Source organism: Bufo gargarizans, chromosome 2 (assembly GCF_014858855.1).
Source record: "Bufo gargarizans isolate SCDJY-AF-19 chromosome 2, ASM1485885v1, whole genome shotgun sequence".
In the NCBI taxonomy this organism is placed as follows: domain Eukaryota; kingdom Metazoa; phylum Chordata; class Amphibia; order Anura; family Bufonidae; genus Bufo; species Bufo gargarizans.
In genome coordinates this window covers 329856685-329875078 of record NC_058081.1, presented here as the reverse complement: position 1 = coordinate 329875078, position 18394 = coordinate 329856685, and the positions used below count along the sequence as shown (strand labels likewise).

General features: G+C 43.0%; 1 protein-coding gene across 1 annotated transcript in view; it reads left to right on the top strand.

The window, feature by feature from the left end:
* OTOGL (otogelin like) overlaps positions 1-18394 on the top strand; it is a 198907-nt gene that overhangs the window by 133358 nt on the left and 47155 nt on the right. The window contains 6 exon segments of the mRNA XM_044277229.1: positions 2266-2455; positions 3201-3415; positions 4653-4794; positions 5414-5599; positions 6462-6674; positions 10172-10273. Coding sequence (XP_044133164.1) covers positions 2266-2455; positions 3201-3415; positions 4653-4794; positions 5414-5599; positions 6462-6674; positions 10172-10273 — 1048 coding nt within the window.

Genomic DNA, 18394 nt, shown 5'->3' with positions numbered 1-18394 from the left:
TCACTTCTTGTTGCCCTGCTAATGACATGGCGCGATTTTTTTTCTAAAATAATGTTTAGATATTTTGCCAGTCTAGTAGTGTAATAATAAATGATTCGTTTTGAAATTGAAAGGTGAAATAGAGCATATGAAATGTTTTGAATGATTCCCATCCACGATATGAATAAAATATGTTCAAATGATTTTTAGCAGGCAGACCATGGAGCTGCTATGGGTTCCTTAGAGAACGAGCCCAGTTCTGGTCACAGGGGTTATTCATGCTCCTGATACTGATGACCCACCAATTAGTTGTTTCCTGCACTCTTCAGCTCGGGAACTGGCAATTTGAATGGGGCAGGAAGCACAGCTCCATTTAAAGTGTAGTGTGTGTGCCAGGTTACTGATAGGTGATCAATATAATTGACTCTTTGTATCCAGGGGAACTGCATTTTTAACAAACAAGAGGGTTGGGAGTTGGTTCAAGGTTCAGTAAAAAAGGTGTGAAAGATAAAACAAACAGGGCCTTCTGTACTCAGTAGCAATATTTGGAACCATAATGGGGAGCCTATTTTGAACTTCACTATGGTACCCCCTTTCATTTATGTATGTCACTGTATTTTTAGTTATTATCCTTCAGCACATTCTTATTTTGCATAGTTACTTCCCATGGTCTCCTGGGGTGTTTGGAATTAAAAGTCAGATAACACCCAGAATATATGTACTGTACGTGATATATGTATGGCATCTCGATGCACAGCTGTTTAATATCTGATGTATGCAGGATCTGTACTGCACAACATATTAGGGTCCTTGTGTCGGAATAGTGATAGGAAGGTGCAAGTGAGAGAGACATAGGGCTTGAGTGGACGTTGATCTGGGTCCTCAATACACTCCCTCACTCGCTGCATCAAGTGTCCAACAGCACTTGGTTGTCTAGGGGTTTAGATCATAATAGAATAATATTCCTAATGCTCATTGTTAGTTTTATAATATCTGAAGTAGATATTTTTTTACTGTGCTTAGTACAAACACAGGGTACAGCATGGTGGCTAGTACTGTTACAAATTGTGTAACAGTAAGTAACAATACATATACACAAAGGTGTTACATAACACTACTACAACCCCCGCAGTCTGCATGGACAACAACTGTGGTTTAGGACCCTCTCACACCCATCATTATCATACTGGTCATTCAACAAACAGAAGTCTCTAGAATCTTCATTTTACTTTACTGGAATGATTAACTGGAAGATTCTAGACTAGTCAGCCAGAAAAACTCTGGAACTTTCCTTCACTGGCATCTGACTCCATTTTGTCTGCATTAAACCTCACATCTCTTTCTCCAACACCTTGCACACTGTGTTTTGCGGTAAAAAAAAACATATACAATGCGTTAAACTTTTTTACTGGATGGCTCTGTATGGAATAATGCAGCAAAACAAAAGGTACACTGACATGTACCTTCTTGGGTCAATGGGAACCTATGGATACATTTGATAGATGCATCGGGCAAGAGGACACTGCAAGCTGCAGTATGAAACCAACCTTAAAGAGCTCACCTATCATGAGGTACAATATGGCCATATTTGATTTTTGATATTAGAAGGCCATACGGTTACCGAATGAACCCCTTAATGACTCATGATGAATATATCAATCATTAAAAGGTACAGGACCCTGTACCATGATGGTACTAGTTCTTGCACCTGGCTTAATGTCCTTGTGAGAGTGGTGGGAGTGCTGCTGTAACTGAGGAGGCTCCCCCTGTCTAGCCATCGGCACCTTGCAATTTGGTTGTGCAGTACCAATGCATTACTATGGCATTCATGGGCCTAACAAAGGCCCCTAGGCCTGCCACTATTATCAGCAAAAAAAATAAAAAGTTTATGGGTCTTGTATTACAATAACAAAGACAATAGAAAACACAAAGATTGCTTGTTTTCCATAAAATAGGTTTTTATTGTGCAAAAGTGTTAAAACTTAATAAATATTAAACATATTTGGTATTGGAACATTTGGGGCAAATGAAAAACACAACTCATCCTACAGAAAACAAGCCTATATTGGTACATCAATGAATAAAAAAGTTATGATTCTTGGAAAGCAACAATGAAAATGCAAAAAAATGTACTTGGTCATTAATCAACAAACAGGCGTGGTATGCTTGGTCGTAAAGATGTTATGTAATTTTGAGTCCTTCAATTTGCTTTTAGATTTCATAGTTTGGAATTCACCGTAGTCTTGTAGAACTGATAGTTTTATGTTGGCACTTCTGTTGTTTCAGGTAGAAGTGAATTCAATACTTCAACCCTTACCTTTTTCAAAGCAAGGTCTATGTATCCAAGACACCGGAGCAATGTATGTCATTAACACACCAGCCGGCATCAGCATTAAATGGACTCATGTTACTGGCATTATAGATATACAGTATGGCCTTCAAACCAACCAGTCCACCAAGACCGAAGGCCTTTGTGGTAAGCATCAGCCGGAGGAATCCATGCAAATATACTGATTGCTAGAGACTGTCCAAACTTACATTGTATGACAACATATGTATACACAAATTGTCTCCTTCAGGCCTCACGTTAGATGCACCCGTCAGTTATTGATGAGACACAGAGCAGGGGAGGCACTTTTTTAAAGAAGTGATCATATTCTGCAGTCCTTTCTATTGCTGAATCAATGTCTGGTTTACCAATATAACAGACTCTTTTTAGGCTCATTTAATGTTCTACTGGGTTCCGGACATGAAGAAGAACTTTGATATACAGATTTATGTCTCAAAATTTACACTTAAACCTCTAAACAATAGACATGATACAAGACTCTCCTTGAAGAAGACCTGTTAACTAATTTATATGTAGTAACATTACCTAGCTAATGTTGGGGTTGAGCTATTTTGTTGAAGGGATGGTTCCACTTAATATATAGACTTACCCATAGACATGCCTTTATACACAGGCATTGCTCAGCCCTTTGTTATGCAGGTACATTTTAAGAATGAATAGCCCCAGGTATTCATGTATGAAGAACTGCAGAGCACCCAAGGCTTTCTAGTGTTTGTCATCTGGATCCCAGTAATAAATCACAGCAATATTATTTCTGGTCTGCAGTGCGTTATAATTCTTAAGATATCTTGCAACTTAGAACTTGGTGAGGTGCATTCTTTTGAAGAATATTGAAAAGTCTGTTCTTAATTACCTATCATGCCTGTTCTAGGAATATGCAATGGTGATCCAAGTGACGATTTAAAGATGCAGAACAGAACAATAATAACAAACAAAGAAGATATAGAAGCATTTATTAAAAGCTGGGAAATTGAGAAATCCATAGATGTTACCACAAGACGTCCAGTGAGAAACTGCACAGAAGATAATTGCACTTATTGCATGGAACTACTCAATAGAAAAGTATTTACCCCCTGCCACAGGAAGGTACTGTATTTGCTCTCCCATGGTTTCTGTTATTTTCATTATTCATTATTTTCATTCATTTCTGTTATTTCATTTGAAAGAAAAGCAACTGCATATACGTGGCCTGATTTCCATGAGTGGTATTGAGTAAAACAGTCTGTTGCTGACATCCGTGGGGGTCCTTGTGGTGAGACCCCCAATAATTATTGCTTTATTGAAATTTCATAAAATACCACAGTAATAAAAGAATGACTTTATGAATGACAATGCACTAATATTATAAAATAGCTGCCATGTGGTCGCCTAAAACTACTTAGCTACACCATGCACACGGGATGTGTCAATCCTTCGCATATATCCATCCAGAAAAAGTGCATAGGACACAGATTGTTAATAACAAAGAAGTCTTATCTAGCTACACAAAATCCATAAAAGGTCACAATCCCCAAAAGTGGCATACCAAGTCCATGGAAACATCATTCACTACTGGCAGGTAGTGTGGTGCATGCTCCCTCCACCTCTGTGACCAACTACTGCCAACTAAGACAGCTGATACCTGAGAATAATACATTCATTCTCCATGGACTTGGTATGGCACTCCTGGTGATTGGTACCTTTTATAGATTTTGTAATTCTGAATAAGAAGTAACACCACGCCTGTTTTATCTCATAAACAAATTCATATATTTTGTTGCAACTTCCAACATAATAAAAGTTACAAACTTTTATACATTTCAAAAATAAGTACTCATTAGTGATGAGCGGCAGGGGAAATATTAGAATTCGCGATATTTCGTGAATATTCGGTAGAATATTCGTCTTATATTCGCGAATTCGAGATTATTTTCTTGATTGCGAAAAACCGGCAATATAATATTCGCACAAAATACAGGCGTGGGTCACCATAGCTAAATTTTTCAAGCTGCTAGAAGTTTCCTGAGACTGGAGAAAATGGTTGGCATGGCAGAACATTGCAAGAACTTTATATGCAGATAGTGTGCTCCAATATATTTGAAATTGCGAAACTGATGGGAAGAAAAATCGAGAATATTCGAAATTACGAGTATATATCACTATTTTGCTATTCGAATATTCACGCCCAACACTAGTAATCATGTAGGAACTATTTGGAAATTTTGTTGATTTTTATTTATTTTTTCAAGTTTTTGCTTTTTGTCTTGTATTATTGTGTTCTTTAAAATTGTGTAGAATAAATCGGGCTGCTAAAGATCAGTTTCTAATGTGCTCTAATTGTTAGGTTTCTCCACAAGATTTCTGTGAGAAGATGTGGATCAACAGTTCATACTTTTTAAATTATGAATGTGATGCCCTTTCTGCATATGTAGCATTGTGCAGTAAGCACAACATCTGTATTCGATGGAGGACTCAAGATTACTGCTGTAAGTTGCATCTCTACATACATCTTTGGGGATGTATATTTTGCATAGGTATAGGGTTGGATCAGCGAGTGACATTTATAGTGTAGAGCAAGTTAATGCAAGGCAATTACTAATGTATAGTGATTGTCCATATTGCCTCCCCTGCTGGCTTCATTCATTTTTCCATCACATTATACACTGCTCGTTTCCAGGGGTTATGACCATCCCTGTAATCCAGCATTAGTGGCAGTACTTGTGCGGTATAGGAGAAAGTGCAGGACACTCCGGTGCCTGGGACCACTGTGGTGCGCACAGTCCATCACTTTTTCTATAGTGTACAAGCACGACCACCGCTGCTCGATTGCAGGGTAGTCGTAACCATGTAAACAAGCAATATATAATGTGTTGGAAAAACAAATCTAGCCAGCAGAGGAGGCAATATGGACAATCACAATACATTAGTAAGTGCCTTGTATTAATGTTATCTACATGATAAATGTCATTTGCTGAGGTGAGACAACCCCTTTAAAAAATAATTGTATGTAAAGAATTTTTGACATATTACTTGCAATTTTTCATTAGTACCTGTAGTTCACTCATATAGAATGCCTCTTACTAACCTTTACAATGTTTATGATAGCTCTACCATGTCCAGAGGGAAAGGAGTATCAGGCCTGTGTCCAACCATGTGCTGCTAAGACCTGCTTGAACAAATGGTATTACGAAGAGTCTCCCTGTTCTTACTTAAGAGAAGACTGTGTGTGCAAAAAAGGAACCATTCTTCACAGGACAGACTCTGAGCTATGCATTCCTGAAGACAAATGTGGTATGTGCTGTACTTTGCTAGATAATGCTATGCTTTATTCACTTGAATAGGAGCTAAGCTGCAGTGCCCCTAATAGCAGTACCTATGCTTCCAGCCTTGTACACGCTATACTTTCTGGCCTGAAGCGGTTGATTGGTAGGGGTACAGGGTGGTGGACCCCCACCAATCTAATATTGATAACCTCTCCTGAGGATAGCACATCATTATCTGTAGCTTGGCCAATCTCTGTAGCTTTCTATTTTGATAGACTCTAAGACATCCTGTACATGGTGTGGGTTTCACAGCTGAAAATCAATTGTTGGGTTTTGATGAATGCTCAAGAAAACATACAGTTTTGCTGCAGATTTCACCATAAATTTTACCTCTCTCCATTGAAAGTGGTGACATTTTCTGCAGGAGAAATATACATTCTTAGGATTTAAAAAGAAGAACCTTAGGTCAGATATCAAGCGAAAATGTTCACAGTATATAGATTATTTGGCTGGTGCTGTATTCTAGTGTGGATTTCACATCTGAAAATATGTCTGTAAAATACTCAGCATATATGTCATGTGTGCCAGTGGCCTTTGAATGCGGTGTAGGAAAAAGTAACTTCTCATATTTTAGGGTAAGAGTGCTGACAATGTATCACATGCAGTTGCTCGAATGGTCTGGCCCATGCTACTCTTAAATTGATAACATCTATGGTTACTGCTCATATTCTTTCCTATTATTTTACTGTGAGTGAAATTTAGATGATGGAAGGAAATTATTTTTGTGCATCATTTATGCTAAGCATGACAATTGAATATCCTGTGATTTCTCCTCAATATACTGTACATTTTTTAAAAAAAAATTAATTTTGAAAATCTTTTTTATTTAGCTTGTACTGATAATGAAGGCCATCCCCACTCACCGGGAGAGATCTGGCATTCATCAGCCAATAAATGCTGTCTGACAAAATGTCTGGAGAATGGAACTGTGGTGTCCATAGAACCGGACTGCAGGGAACAACCAGACCCAATTTGTAATCGGGAGGGAGAGATGCTTATCCGCATCATTGAAGAAGGGGCTTGCTGCCCCCAAAAAGTGTGTGGTATGTAAGTCCACTAACTAGTAATTATAACATTTAACATTCATATGTTCTATCTAGCTTACTTTACTTTACCTTATTTTCTATTTTAGGATTAAAGTCAACTTGATTAGCGGTCTTACCAATGTTTTCAATAATTCTTTTTTGTATTCTTTTATTTCATATTTACTCTCCATACGGTAAATTATAAAGTATAGGAACTAAAATTTACTGCCCAGGTTTGAGATTGGAAAGCAAATCAGAAGAAATCATATTTCAGAGAAAAGCAAATCTGTAAAATGCTCTCATCTTTGCCTAAAATTCCCACAATAAATCCTGCAAGAAGAGATGATATACATACCTTGTTGAGAGAATAATTAACTAATATATCTATGGTAGTTATCTCCTCCAAGGAGCCCAAAAAAAAAGTCCACTCTCGTCACAGGAAGACCCACAGGAGCCTCTATTTTTAGAAAAATGTTCACTGAAATATCCCTCCTATTCCTAAATGGAATGGACCTGATGGCCATAACCCCAGCTGACCTGGTCAGATACTCTAAAGGTGGCCAAACACATAGATACAAGTAGCTGAGTATCAGTGATGGTCTCTGAACAATCATTTTCAGACAGGCCCGGTGCTATAATAAGGCAGACCAAGGGGCCGCCTTAGGGCGCTGAGAAGGGAGGGGGGGGGGGGGCGGAAAAAATGAAACTTTTTTTTTCATTAATCACTTGCATGCCGCCGGCCTCCTGTGGCTGTTCTCCTCTGTGTGGTGGTCATCATATCTTCTCTCTGGGCTCTTGAGTCCTGACAACTTGTTTAAGGACCTTTCCTGCTCTGGCAATCAGTGGCCGCAGCTGTGTCACGTGTCAGGGCAGTGATTTCCATCTGAACCAATCACTGGTCTGACACATGACACAGCTGCAGCCACTGATTGGCTGAGTGGGAAAGGTCCTCAAAGTCTTGTCGGGAGCACAGAGAGAAGATACCAGGACCACACAGAGGAGAACGGGAGCTGCTGCAGATGGGAACAGGCCCAGGTGAGGAGCATAATGTTTATTTTTACACAACATTAATAGAGGGGGGGAAATGTGCCATGGAGGGGGGGATCTGATATGGAGGGGGTTGAAATGTGACATGAAGGGGGTTGAAATGTGACATGGGGGGGAGAAATGTGACACAAAGGGGGTGATGTAAAAAGCAGGGGGTGATGTGACATGGAGGGGGAGAAATGTGACATGGAGGGGGAGAAATGTCACATTTCTTCCCCTCCATGTCACATCACCCCCCTATGTCACATTTCTCCCCCTCCATGTCACATTTCTCCCCCTCCATGTCACATTTCTCCCCCATCCATGTCACATTTCTCCCCCTCCATGTGACATCACCCCCCTATATCACATTTCTCCCCCCTCCATGTCACATTCCCCCCCCTCATGTCACATTTCCCCCCCTCCATGTCACATTTCTCACCCCTCCATGTCACATTTCTCATCGCCCTCCATGTCACATTTCTCATCGCCCTCCATGTCACATTTCTCATCGCCCTCCATGTCACATTTCTCATCGCCCTCCATGTCACATTTCTCATCGCCCTCCATGTCACATTTCTCATCCCCCTCCATGTTACATTTCTCATCCCCCTTCATGTCACATTTCTCATCCCCCTTCATGTCACATTTCTGCCCCCTCCATGTCACATTTCTCACCCCTCCATGTCACATTTCTCCCCCCTCCATGTCACATTTCAACCCCCTCCATGTCACATTTCTCATCGCCCTCCATGTCACATTTCTCATCGCCCTCCATGTCACATTTTTCATCGCCCTCCATGTCACATTTCTCATCGCCCTCCATGTCACACTTCTCCCCCCTCCATGTCACATTTCTCCCCCCTCCATGTCACATTTCTCACCCCTCCAAGTCACTTTTCAGCCCCCTCCATGTCACATTTCTCTTCCCCCTCCATGTCACATTTCTCATCCCCCTCCATGTCACATTTCTCATCACCCACCATGTCACATTTCTCATCCCCCTCCATGTCACATTTCTCATCCCCTTCCATGTCACATTTCAACCCCTCCATGTCACATTTCTCATCCCCCTCCATGTCACATTTCTCATCCCCCTCCATGTCACATTTCAACCCCCTCCATGTCACATTTCAACCCCCTCCATGTCACATTTCTAATCCCCCTCCATGTCACATTTCAACCCCCTCCACGTCACATTTCAACCCCCTCCATGTAACATTTCAACCCCCTCCATGTCACATTTCTCATCCCCCTCCATGTCACATTTCAACCCCCTCCATGTCACATTTCTCCCCCCTCCATGTCACATTTCTCATCCCCCTCCATGTCACATCACGCCCTCCTTTTTACATCACCCCACCGAGTTGTGGGGGAAGGGGGGCGCCAAAATGTAGCTTCGCTTATGTGTGCAAAAATCCTTGCACCGGCCCTGTTTGCAGACACAGATCTACCCATTTTAGTCTATATTGGCCTTAACAGTCACTCAAACTGGCATTAGATCTTCAATGACAATCGGTGATGGGGAAATGATTTTTTGGAGATAATTATTTTAATGAAAAAAATATTTTATATTTATAGGATGAAAATGTCATGACTGATTTCTTTCCAGACCAATAGCGTTCTGTCATCGGTTGGCTAAAATAATTGCTTGTCGTTAAATTCTAATCGGGCCAACAATTCTTATTGTTGAAGTTTCTAATTTTCAAAATTTTTAAGGCTACTTTCACACTCGTGTTTGGTGTGGATCCATTATGGATCTGCACAGACAGATCCGTTCAGATAATACAACCGCATGCATCCATTCAGAACGGATCCATTTGTATTATCTTTAACATAGCCAAAACGGATCCATCTTGAACACTATTGAAAGTAAATGGGGGACAGATTCGTTTTCCATTGTGCCAGATTGTGTCAGTGAAAACGGATCAGTCCCCATTGATTTACATTGTGTGTCAGGATGGATCTGTTTGGCTCAGTTTCTTCAGACGTTTTGGTGTCCGCCTCCAGAGCGGAATAGAGACGGAACGGAGGCAACCTGATGCATTCTGAGCGGATCCTTTTCCATTAAGAATGCATTAAGGGCAAAACTGATCAGAACCCTTTTAAACCAGTCACAATGCATAGCAGGGTTGACCTGCTAATTAAAAAAATATCTTTCTGACCAGGATTGGTTTCGGCATTTAAAATAATTATCTTTTAAAAAATATGCGTATTAGGGCTTAAATGCACCGAGGATAGGCCCTATCCACTCAGTGCACCTTAGCTCCTCCCCTATGCTGCCCTGGACATTTTAACCTCCACCTGGATCCCTCAATCATGTGGTCAAGGGGGAGTGTCCTAAGAAGCAGAGTAGAAGAGCTAGGGTGAACCAAGTGGTTAGCCCCCACCTTGGTGCACCTGAGCCCTAATTTGTATAGTCAATTGAAAAAAGTCAATTGTAATGTAATATTTATGTACTATTTATATACTATTTTGTATAATTACAGACTGTAATACAACGTTATGTGAAAAAACTGTAATGTGTAAAAGTGGAGAACGATTGGTTGCTGAATACAGCCCAGTGACCTGCTGCCCTCAGTTACAATGTGGTAAGTATTTCTATTAGGTAGAGAATTTATATTGTGAGACAGTGATAGGTCTCACACAGGTTAAAGGCAAGGAAGGGGTGGATAGTGCGGTCCACACCCCTATTCCACTACAGGTGAGACCAGCTGGAGGTACTCAGGCTTGCATGAAGCACATCCCAGGGTGTCAGTAAGGGGTGTGCAAACAGAGGCCTAGTGAGGCTCTGTGAGAGTGGTCTCAGCTGGGCAAGGCTAAGGGACCACGAGGCTGGGAGATAGCCTGAAGTTAGGGGACGAAGCGACGCCTGGGAGGGTCGCAGGGCCATAGTCAGGCGGACTGCTGAGCCCCAATCCCCCACAAGAGACATTGGACAGGAGACAGTGGGTGTACTGTGCTCTGCACAGCCAGGAGGCTGTGGGACATTGGCTGGAAATTTTTCTATTGTTTTGTTTGTTTTGCTTTTGCTGGTGTTCCACAATAAATGCACTGTTTGGACCTTAAATTGGTGTCCTGAAGCTGTATCTGTGAGAATGATCCCCTGAAAGTAAGCTACCCCTCACAAAACCCCTAAGCTACCCCTCACAAAAAATATATTATTATTTTTCTTATCTGTTTTATTTTTTGTACATTTTTAGAATTATACTCCAAAAAATAAATGGGCAAATAACAATACAACTTTGCCGAGCTAAGCGCACAAATAATAAACACCATAAAGCAACAGGCGGGAATAGAGTAAAATAATGAATCTTTATTACATGATTACAATAAAATAACATGATTAAAACATAGGATCTGTGGCATGCATACAATAGGAGGAGGCAGAGAGCTCTGAGCCCCACCCAAGACTGGCTGATATAGCCCGGGCCTCACATGTGCACCAGAATGCTGCCTGTAGATGAAAATAAAGGCACATTCAGACTAGGAGTTTCTACACCTCCAAAAAATTCTAAATACAAACTACAAATTGGCGTAGTATTAAAAAGCAGGTAGTGCTCAACCCCATATGCAGTGGTGCATCTATACCGGGGGGGGGGGGGGGGGGGGGGGGCAGATCCTGCACTTGTGGTCCGCTGCTAATGGCAATCCCCAGAAAAAATGCATACAATGGAGGATGCCTGCAGAGGACCACAAGTACCACAATGGACATCCTACACAGGATAGCAAATGTGTGGATGTGATAAACAGTATATATAATATAACAAAAACAAAGACAGGTGTACTCTGCGGACTTACTAAACCCTCAAACTGGTGTTAAAATTGAGAGATTAGCCAACATGTCCTATGGTGTAGGACATGTCTGAGCCCGAGCACCGCGCCAAGGTTTCTCAAGTAGCCCGGGACCTAACACTCTCCTACCTGTGCCATGTGGGCAATACCAGGAGCCAGTGGGCAAATTACAGGTGCGCAAGGTCCGACTCAAAGCAATCTCCCAGTAACCTCCAGCATGTAACCATGCATACAATGGGAGGAGGCAGAGAGCTCTGAGCCCCACCCAAGACTGGCTGATATAGCCCGGGCCTCACATGTGCACCAGAATGCTGCCTGTAGATGAAAATAAAGGCACATTCAGACTAGGAGTTTCTACACCTCCCAAAAATTCTAAATACAAACTACAAATTGGCGTAGTATTAAAAAGCAGGAAGTGCTCAACCCCATATGCAGTGGTGCATCTATACCGAGGGGGGCAGATCCTGCAATTGTGGTCCGCTGCTAATTGCAATCTCCAGCAAAAATGCATACAATGGAGGATGCCTGGTGCGAGAAATACATAAGGCATATAGCCAAAGCAGGGAATCACTATGGACGGCACATGGTTACTCCTATAAAGAGATATCACCCATCCTGGTCACACTTATATATAATGTAGAGAAATAATTAATAATGTGCAAGTGCAAGAAAAAAACATATACAATTCGGTGACTAAGAGCTAAGTACAAAACGCCCAGTAAGACCAGACAACAGTCTGAAAAGTAAATGATAAATGTACCATACCAACCAAAGGGACCCTGCACCCCGACGAGCGTTTCGCTTGAAGCTTCATCAGGGGGTAAGAAATGATACTACCGGAGTCCTTATACATCAATCTAATCCTAAATCACATCATATCATATCATCTCGTGTTCCCCGCCACTCAACCGGATGTGACATACCGGAAGTGACGTTGTTTATGTGTTCCGCCCTGGAACGCACACAATACCATACTGCATTCTTCAAACACCGCTAAAGGCTTGTTGCGTCTTGTGTGCCCTCGTATGGTAATTTGTTCCTACATACTACAGCAGTCGTTATAAAGGAGATTTCCTCCTCACTCCATCAGAACCATTATCAGAGAGATGCCTAGCAAGTAAAGACGCAGCTCATCACAACCTGTTGCATGTTTATTTCTTTTCCTTTAATGGTAGTGGTGATTGTGGAGGCAATCTCCAGGGTACTGGATTCTGCTGTAATGTAGAAGACTTATTATATTCTATTAGTTTGACAAGCTCCTTAATTGTTTAAGATTTTTTCTGAAAGGTCCACAGTACAGTATACATTATTTTGTCTACTAATAGAAAGATCAGAAAGGGTGACCATAAGCATTAGACTGTTGTCCCCAGATGACTTCATTTTGGTCAAGATCTGACTTTTTTTCATGTGCAATAATTACAAGCAGATCACTTATAGCTACAAGCACTTTATATACTATTAATCCTTATCTTCCTGGAGGATTCAATCAGATAACAGGTACTGTATTTGATGGATATGAGACGAGGTAGTTCTAACTCATATATCCCATACGTGGATATATTTTTGCTGTTGTTTGTGTTTCACATGTAATACATCCTCTATGAACTTGTTTTTCCCTTCATCCAATGATAGAAATCTTGGGGACATCCAATAATAAAGAAGAATGATTTTAGCGTAATTATGGTACAACCCTTATAAATATAGCCAATTAATAAGGTGTTCCAGGATTTTTTTACTGATGACTTATCCTCTGGATAGGTCATCAGTATCTGATTGGTGGGGTCTGACACCCCCGCCAATCAGCTGTTTTGGAAAGGCAGCACCGCTACCTTCTGGCAGCTCACCAAGCACAGTGCCATACATTGTATAGTGACTGTGCTTGGTATTGCACTCAGCCCCATTCACTAGAATGGGGCTGAGCTGCTCCTTGGCCATGTGACATATGAACGTGTCGTCACTCGACCTAGGAAAAGCAGAGAGACTGCTGCAGCGTCCCAGGAGTCCCAGGTGTCGGACCCCCACTGATCAGATATTGATGACCTATCATGAGGATAGGTCATCGGTAAGAAAATCTTGGAAAACCCCTTTAAAGAAAGTCACCCAGCATTTTGCTAAGGGAATCTGTCACTTGTGCCCTTAGTTGGGACACCATAAAACTGTTGATGGATTCACTTTAAGATGGGAGATAACTTTCTGTTATTATGTAGAAATCTTGTGGAATTGCTAATATACATGTAGATGGATAAACATAGCTATGACTTGATGACAGCTAGAGGTGCGTGAATTTCAATTTTTTTTGCAGCGAATCGCATTAAAAAACGGCTATTTCCTGGCTGCAGAGAGCCTTTATAATGGTGTAGAACACTGTGCCTTGCAGTAACACGCATACGGAGTCTGCTGTGGTAGTGACATAATACTGTGACTCCGTATGACATGCAGATGACAGGCGTCGCTCTTAGAATCACTGCACACTTCACTTATTTGGGCAGTTACGGGGCTAAAACTGACCAAATAACTCAATTGTGAACTCGGCCTTACAGGTCAATGTTAGCGTCAAGAAGAAACGCACTCCTTTTACACCGTCGGCAGCTGATTCCACATAGATGTCGTCCCCTGACAGAGTGGAGAGGGTGTCAGCAGTAAGTTTGTGTTGACGTCACTGATTATTTTGCCCTTCCTCTGATCCGTCAGAACAATAACCCCCCAAAAATGGATCCTGTCTTGTGGAGAATCTGCCTTCACTCGGTCAGCATTTGGTTAGTAATCCATCAGTATTGCTAAAGCCCAAAAAAACAGAAATTGATCTAAAACGGAGATGACACGTAAATGCAATATTTCCATGTCTTCTGTTTGTACCCACTCCTGCTTTTGGCTACCAAATCATAAACCAATTCTAATGTAAACTAGGGACCATGTCATGCAGGCCTTACAGCTGTTACATAGACAGGATCCATTGTGCGTCTCATTTTTCCTTCCTTCTGACAGATCAGAAGACGGGTCAAATAAATGATGATGCAAAATAGTGGCCCAGGTAGTAGTGGGGAGGGTGGGAACAGCATGAGAAGTCCACAGAGTGACCCTATGACATAGTGGTGAGTTGGAAGCAGCATGAAGAGACCACAGAGTGGACCAATGACAGAGTCTGGAGGTGTCAGCAGCATCAGGAGGAGGCTACAGAGTAGCACAAAGACAGTGTGGAAGTGACAGCAGCATCAGAAGGCCACAGAATGTAACAATGACAGTGTGGAGGTGGCAGCAGCATCAGGATGCCACAGGGTGGCAAGGTGACATAGTGTGGAGGTGGCAGCAGCATCAAGAGGCCACAGGGTGGCAATGTGACATAGTGTGGAGGTGGCAGCATCATCAGGAGACCACAGAGGGGCACAATGACAGAGCGTGGGGGTATCAGCAGCAGCATCAGCATCAGGAGGAGGCCACAGGGTGGCACAATGACAGTGTGAAGGTGGCAGCAGCAACAGCATCAGGAGGAGGCCGCAGGGTGGCACAATGAGAGTGTGGAGGTGGCAGCAGCATAAGGAGGCCACAGAGTTGAAGGTGACATAGTGTGAGGGCGGAAGCAGCATCAGGAGACTACAGAGTGGCAAGGGGACATAATGTAGAGGTGGCAGCAGCATAAGGAGACCACAGAGTGGCAAGGTGAGATAGTGTGGAGGTGGCAGCATCATTAGGAGACCACAGAGTGGCAAGGTGACATAGTGTGGAGGTGGCAGCAGCATCAGGAGATCACAGAGTGACCCGGTGACAGAGTGGGAGGTGGGTGGCAATACGAGTACCAGCTGAAGATGGTGGGTGAAAGAAGAAGCACTTGGCATCAGATGTGTGGCATCAGGCAGGTGGCAGCATCAGAATAGTAGCAGGAAGCCAGAAGAAATCGGTCTATTGTGTTGGTGTGGCACCATGGGTGATATAGTCTGATGCATAAGGCATTGGTGGGTGGAAATCCTGGCTGATCCACGTATGATTCATCTCGACAAAGGTCAGTCTCTCCACATTTTGCGTGGACAAGCGAGTCCTTGGGGTAACTATGGCCCCCGCCGCACTAAACACCTGCTCTGATGCCACACTACTGGGTGGGAAGGACAGATTTTCCAGGGCAAACTCTGCCAGTTGCGGCCATAAATCCAGTTTGGCTGCCCAGTAGTCCAGCAGATCTTCAATGTGGGGTGGCAGGGTGCTGTCCAAGTATGCCACCACCTGCTGGTTCAGGTCCTGTCCTAGGTCTATCTGCTACTGCTGCTGGTGAGTAGTTTCTTCACTAGGCAGGTGAAGAAATCTGCTCATCAGTGACTCTTGACTCAAGTTGATGCTGATGAAGCTGGAACTTCTCCTAATCACCCACCCTGCCACAGCAGCCATGGCAGAGGAACGTGAGCGCAGAGCCCCCCCCCCCCCCCCCCCGGTCAGACCTGCGAGAGGATGGATGATGGCGCAGATAGGCAACGGCCAACTGACTACATAGGATGCCTCTCTATAGTAGTTCAGTTTGTCCACCCTCTCAGCGAGTGTAAAAAAAGGCCCCCATTTTCAACCGGTAGCGAGGGTCCAACAAGGTGGAGAGCCAGAAATATGGTGACAATTCTGCTGTCACTATGCAAGCAAGTGAGCATGCATCGGGCCATTTGTGCAAGTGACTCGGAGGGACTCTATGCCTCCGTCTCCACTGATTACTGCCACAGTGTGTCTGGGTCCTCTGCCTCATCTTCCTCATCGCCCTATAGCTCCTCTGGCTGCTCCAGCTCCTCCTCTCCTGTCACCTGTGTAGAAAAAACACTAATTTCGCTACACATTGCTTGTGCTCCAATGTCCTCCTCCAGTTCAGCCCCCACAGGGCTCATGTGGCTGTGAGATCTAGACGCCATGTCTCTAGTCCCACTGACCAGCCAGATTTACCAGCATCTGTTCCAGGACATGAAGCAGTGAAATGACATTGTTCATCCTGTAGTCCTGGTAACTGACGAATAATGTGGCCTCCTCAAAGGGCCTGAGCAAATGGCAGGTGTCGCGCGAGAGCTGCCACTTGCTGACATCGAAGTTACACAGGGAAGTACTGCTGTCCACTTGGTCCAACATATGGAGGGTGGAATTCCAACGGGTCGAAACGTCGCATATCAGCCTATGTTGGGGGATGCCGTTCTACCGCTGCAGCTCAAGGAGGCTGTGCTTTGCGGTGTACGAGTGGCTGAAGTGCATGCAAACTTTCCTGGCCATTTTTAGTATGTCTTACAGATGGTTGGAAGACTTCAGGAACCGCTTGACAACTAGATTGAACACGTGTGCCATGCAGGGAGCATGGCTCAGCCCTCCTTGAGGCAGCTCCGACAACATGTTCCTCCCGTTGTCGGTCACCATGGTTCCGATTTTGAGTTGTTGCGGAGAAAGCCAGGATTCAATTTATTGATGAAGGACACAGAGCAGTTCCTCCCCTATGAGACGTAGAAATATTTCCTTGTAATAAACCCTGTTAATGGTTGTATCAAACAGCACTTGCACCCCAATAACAAGAACGGTTTGCTGGAATTACAGAGCTGTATAATGGCAATTGGGAACCGCAGTCAGTGCAGCAAGGTGTAATAGGATTGTTCCTATTATGCAGGCTGTAAACTCCCCTACAGAACCCTGTATTGCTTCAATACTGTGGAATGATTCCCCCCTATCCTTTCCCTGAACTTCTATAAAGCAAAGTAAAAGTTTAAAAGTCTTTTCTACCACTGTCCTTAGTGCCTGCTGACGTATCTACCTGCACTAAGTGCGCTGGAAAATGGCTGATTACAAGATGGCTGAGGCTATTTGTAGGGCTGTGACATCACAGAGCTGGCTCGCTGCTGATTTCCTGCATGCTTGGCATTGTGGGTGATCCCTTGTTCCCAGATTTCCTTGCTTCATGTCCTAACACGTGCAGTAGCCATTTTAGGAAAAAATGTGATTCCTCCCAGGTGCAAGTTAATGCACCTGGGACGTAAAAACCCAAGAGCAGAATATAAAATCAGTGATACAGTCCTAACCTCAGTATCTGAGGAAAGGGATTTAGGGGTCATTATTTCAGAAGACTTAAAGGTAGGCAGACAATGTCATAGAGCAGCAGGAAGTGCTAGCAGAATGCTTGGGTGTATAGGGAGAGGCATTACTAGTAGAAAGAGGGAGGTGCTCATGACGCTCTACAGAGCACTAGTGAGACCTCATTTGGAGTATTGTGCGCAGTACTGGAGACCATATCTCCAGAAGGATATTGATACTTTGGAGAGAGTTCAGAGAAGAGCTACTAAACTGGTACATGGATTGCAGGATAAAACTTACCAGGAAAGATTAAAGGAACTTAACATGTATAGCTTGGAAGAAAGACGAGACAGAGAGGATATGATAGAAACTTTTCAATACATAAAGGGAATCAACAAGGTAAAAGAGGAGAGAATATTTAAAAGAAGAAAAACTGCTACAAGAGGACATAGTTTTAAATTAGAGGGGCAATGGTTTAAAAGTAATATCAGGAAGTATTACTTTACTGAGAGAGTAGTGGATGCATGGAATAGCCTTCCTGCAGAAGTGGTAGCTGCAAATACAGTGAAGGCGTTTAAGCATGCATGGGATAGGCATAAGGCCATCCTTCATATAAGATAGGGCCAGATGGTTCTTATCTGCCGACACATTCTATGTTTCTATGTTGCCATGAAGCGTGAGGAAATTCGGATTCGATGCAAATCGTCAACTTCGATTCGCTCATCTCTAATGACAGCATTTGGAGTTGTCCTATAGAGCTCATTTACATAGGCAGATTATTGGGCAATTGTAAGAAATGAATGCTCATGCTTAATAATTTCCCCATGTCAATGTGCTGCCAGTCGGCTGAAAAATGAGTACACACTTATTTGTTGGGTAATTTGACCATAAGTGGCCAGAAA